We start from the raw sequence: 3,300 nt of genomic DNA on the forward strand, positions 1-3,300 counted from the left end.
TTTGACACCACACCCGGGTTCCGATGTGGCGCGTCGCTAAGAGGGTTACGCCCCAACGAAAATCTTTTGGATTTCATCTCCATAAGAGTGGCTGAGTTTTTACGTTGCACAACGGACAGAAAATTGTTATCAGTGTGGTACCCGGTAATATTGCTATGGGTTTCCTGTGCCACATGTAAATGGAAATTTGATATGCAAATAACATTCAGAGATTAACGGTGTGGTCGTGCTAGGGCTTGTTTCAATAGTACATATCTGTAACAAAGAGTTTGAGATGTCGGATGACATTAAGCATCACTGAAAAATTATATGATATATTTGGTTTCTGTTCAAGTATGCATGCACATTTATGAGCAAGATGATTTTGTCGTGTCAGCTCCAGTAAGGTTTTTGCTGGACTAGTTTGAACTCTCATGTGTGCAAGTGGATGCCATTCGATTCTGTGTGCTGTATGCAATTTTGTGTTACACTGTTAGAATTCCTGTAGCGGATTGGTGCGGTTGTCATAAAAGTGTATTTTACATCATTATGTGGTGTGATGTGATATTTGGGACAAATGAAAATGTGAACTCAAGGAAGGAAAGATTATGCACCTAACGTCCAGACTCAATCTTTGCCCTAAACATTATCCTTTTCATTTTAACTGAAGTCACACTTCTCGCAGCCTCGCTTCACTGCAACTGTTGAACCTTGACTGTTAGACAATCTTTAAGCTCGTAATGTTATTCTAACTTTATTGGCACCTTTTTCTGGGAATACAGTGACAACACAGTCCAATTTAAGAAAAGGAGCACACCTTTCACACTGAAACTTATTTGCCATTCTTTTGAGCTACTATAGATGTAGGCTCTCATGGCTGGTCCCTTGTTTTTTATCACTGTCAATTTGTGTAGTATTATATATTTTGCACATTCAAGATGTGATTGTAACAGACATAGTTGTTATATTTGTGATCAAGCAGTTGCTCCTCTTTGTATGCAACTTTGCTTATGCTTGTACATTTCTATTTAGGCTATAAAGTGGTCATGCTATGCTCGTTCCATCATTAGTGGATCCCTTGGAATTTCTGTTATAGATGTCCCAGACTATAATTTCCTTCCTTTTTGCTTTACAAAAGGCAGCATATCACTGAAAAGCCCTAGTGCGTCATTTTTCATTTATAAAGCGGTGGAAAATGTACATTGGTGCATATGTAATATGGTCCTTGAGAAGGTTAACTTCATCTTTGGCAACAATGGCCATATATGGAAGCACAGGCTGCATGCTATTTAAAATCTTGCTTCATGATATTAGAGTTGGTACAAAAAAAACCCTGAGATTTGGTTAGTAAACAAGAACAAGTCCAATGTTGCTTGGACATGGACATGCTATCTTCTCCGTTCCGTGCTTTGCAAATCTCATCTTGTCATGGTGAAATGACATTCACAATCCCTGGGTTGGCATATGCTGCTGGAGAATTATTTGGTCAAATAATTGTTATATGCATCACAAGAGGCATGTGTAATTGCTAGAGTTCAGCAATAAAGCAATCCTGCAGATGGTTCTTCGATAATATTATCACCTGAAGCATCTGTTAGTGGTAAGGACCTTGGTGTATGGCTTGTTTGTTTTTCTTTAATATGTTGCTATTTGGTTGGATCTTGACATTTTTTGTTGATATGACTTGTATTGTCTAAAAAAACGACCTTATTTTTCATTGACACGGTTCCACTAATCAATGGTTTGTCCAGCTCTCTTAATAGTGTTCATTTCTGTTTGTGTTATCCATCTATATTAATTATTTTTGTAATACAGGCTTCGGAGTTCTCTTTGGCTTCAGTTCAAACCTCATCATATTGCGGCTGGAGCTGCATTCCTTGCTGGAAAATTCCTCCGCTATGACATTACCTTTCACCAAAATTTCTGGCATGAGTTCAAAACGACACCGCATATTGTTCAAGGTAACTTGTCCTCTCTAGTTGCAGTGTGAGCATATTTTATCTTTGGATTGACAACACTAATCTGTTGCAATTGCAGATGTTGTCCAACAGTTGAAGGAGCTACTTTAGAATCGTAGATTCCATATGCTTGCTTTTTATACCAACATATCCTTTTACATGGTTTAGTGGCCACTTTTATACAAATATGTATACCTGGATATGGTGGCAACACGTCTTGAACTACTGGACAGCATTGATAGTTTGAAAATATACTCAATTGTTTTTCATTTTATTTCTACGACTAAAGAGTGTTGCCATGTTCAAAAAGGACAAAAGTTGTCATGTCTGTTATCATTTCCCTTTTCTGTAAAGTAGTGTGCTATATGTGGACGTATGCAAGTTTTCTTTTTGAGCGTGATACACATTTAACGAGTTTCATCTGATGTATTTCCAAAACCAATTAACCACCCTTTGAGCAATTTGAAAGAAGTATTTTTAAGCTGTTCAGCCCAGCGATCAAGAACTCTTAAGAGCACTATCAATTAACCACCCTTTGAGGAATAGTTCAACTCTGTATTTCATGAGAAAAATCATTAGTCCTTCAAAATTCTGTTACAGGTTGTTTGGCACCCATCATTTTGGCCAGAATTGGTGGAATTCAATTGTGAATTCTGACACGTTTGGCTGCCCCGGAATTGGGCATCGGAATTCATTTCTCAATTCCATATGTCTAAAACGTTATGTAAACCAAATCCCGACTTGGAAGCCGTCATTCGCCAAATCCTCTCGCCCCTGACGCCCTCGTCTCCTTCGACCATCCCTGCCCATGAGATCTGTTGCTGCCGCCCAGTCAAGAGGAGCCGGGCCGCTGGAGTCCATCTCCACCAGCAGTGCATCCTTGAATCCATCCAGGCCAAGGGACCCCATCGAGCTCATATCCCCAACGCCCTGACGTACCTTGTCGTCCAAGACCAGTGGCGTCTTCCCCTCAATCATGCCCTTTGCTGAACGCCCCTGTCGGCGACTCCTCATCCGTTCTCCCTTAATTCCTCATCGCTATACCGTCTCCAGTTGCTGTCTCCACTCCCTTCTTCAATCTTCTGCTTGGAGGTATGAGCAATCTTCGGCTTGGTGGTATGAGTCGGCTTGAATGGCCTTTCATGGCCATTGGTTCGACAGCCATATGTTAGTACTAGTAGTGTAATACATTAGTTGGTTTCTTAATTAGTGTCAGTGCGCATGGGCATTGCTGATTGATAAAATTATCTTTGCTCTTGTTTATCTTTTTTTTTTGAAAGGAAAACTTACTTCATTACACATACGGGCCAACAAAATCGCTGGCAACCGCTTCAGTTACAAAGTTTGGTACATCTGACAACCA

General features: G+C 40.1%; 1 protein-coding gene across 2 annotated transcripts in view; it reads left to right on the forward strand.

Moving 5' to 3' along the window:
- LOC119268119 (cyclin-T1-5-like) overlaps positions 1 to 2,357 on the forward strand; it is a 10,872-nt gene extending 8,515 nt beyond the window's left edge. For both annotated transcript variants that reach the window (XM_037549631.1, XM_037549630.1), the window contains 2 exons: positions 1,795 to 1,940; positions 2,017 to 2,357. In XM_037549631.1, the coding sequence (XP_037405528.1) occupies positions 1,795 to 1,940; positions 2,017 to 2,048 (178 nt within the window). In that variant the 3' untranslated portion in view covers positions 2,049 to 2,357. The remainder of the gene's footprint in view (positions 1 to 1,794; positions 1,941 to 2,016) is intronic.
- Positions 2,358 to 3,300: the final 943 nt, after the last annotated feature.

This window comes from Triticum dicoccoides, chromosome 3A, assembly GCF_002162155.2.
Source record: "Triticum dicoccoides isolate Atlit2015 ecotype Zavitan chromosome 3A, WEW_v2.0, whole genome shotgun sequence".
In the NCBI taxonomy this organism is placed as follows: domain Eukaryota; kingdom Viridiplantae; phylum Streptophyta; class Magnoliopsida; order Poales; family Poaceae; genus Triticum; species Triticum dicoccoides.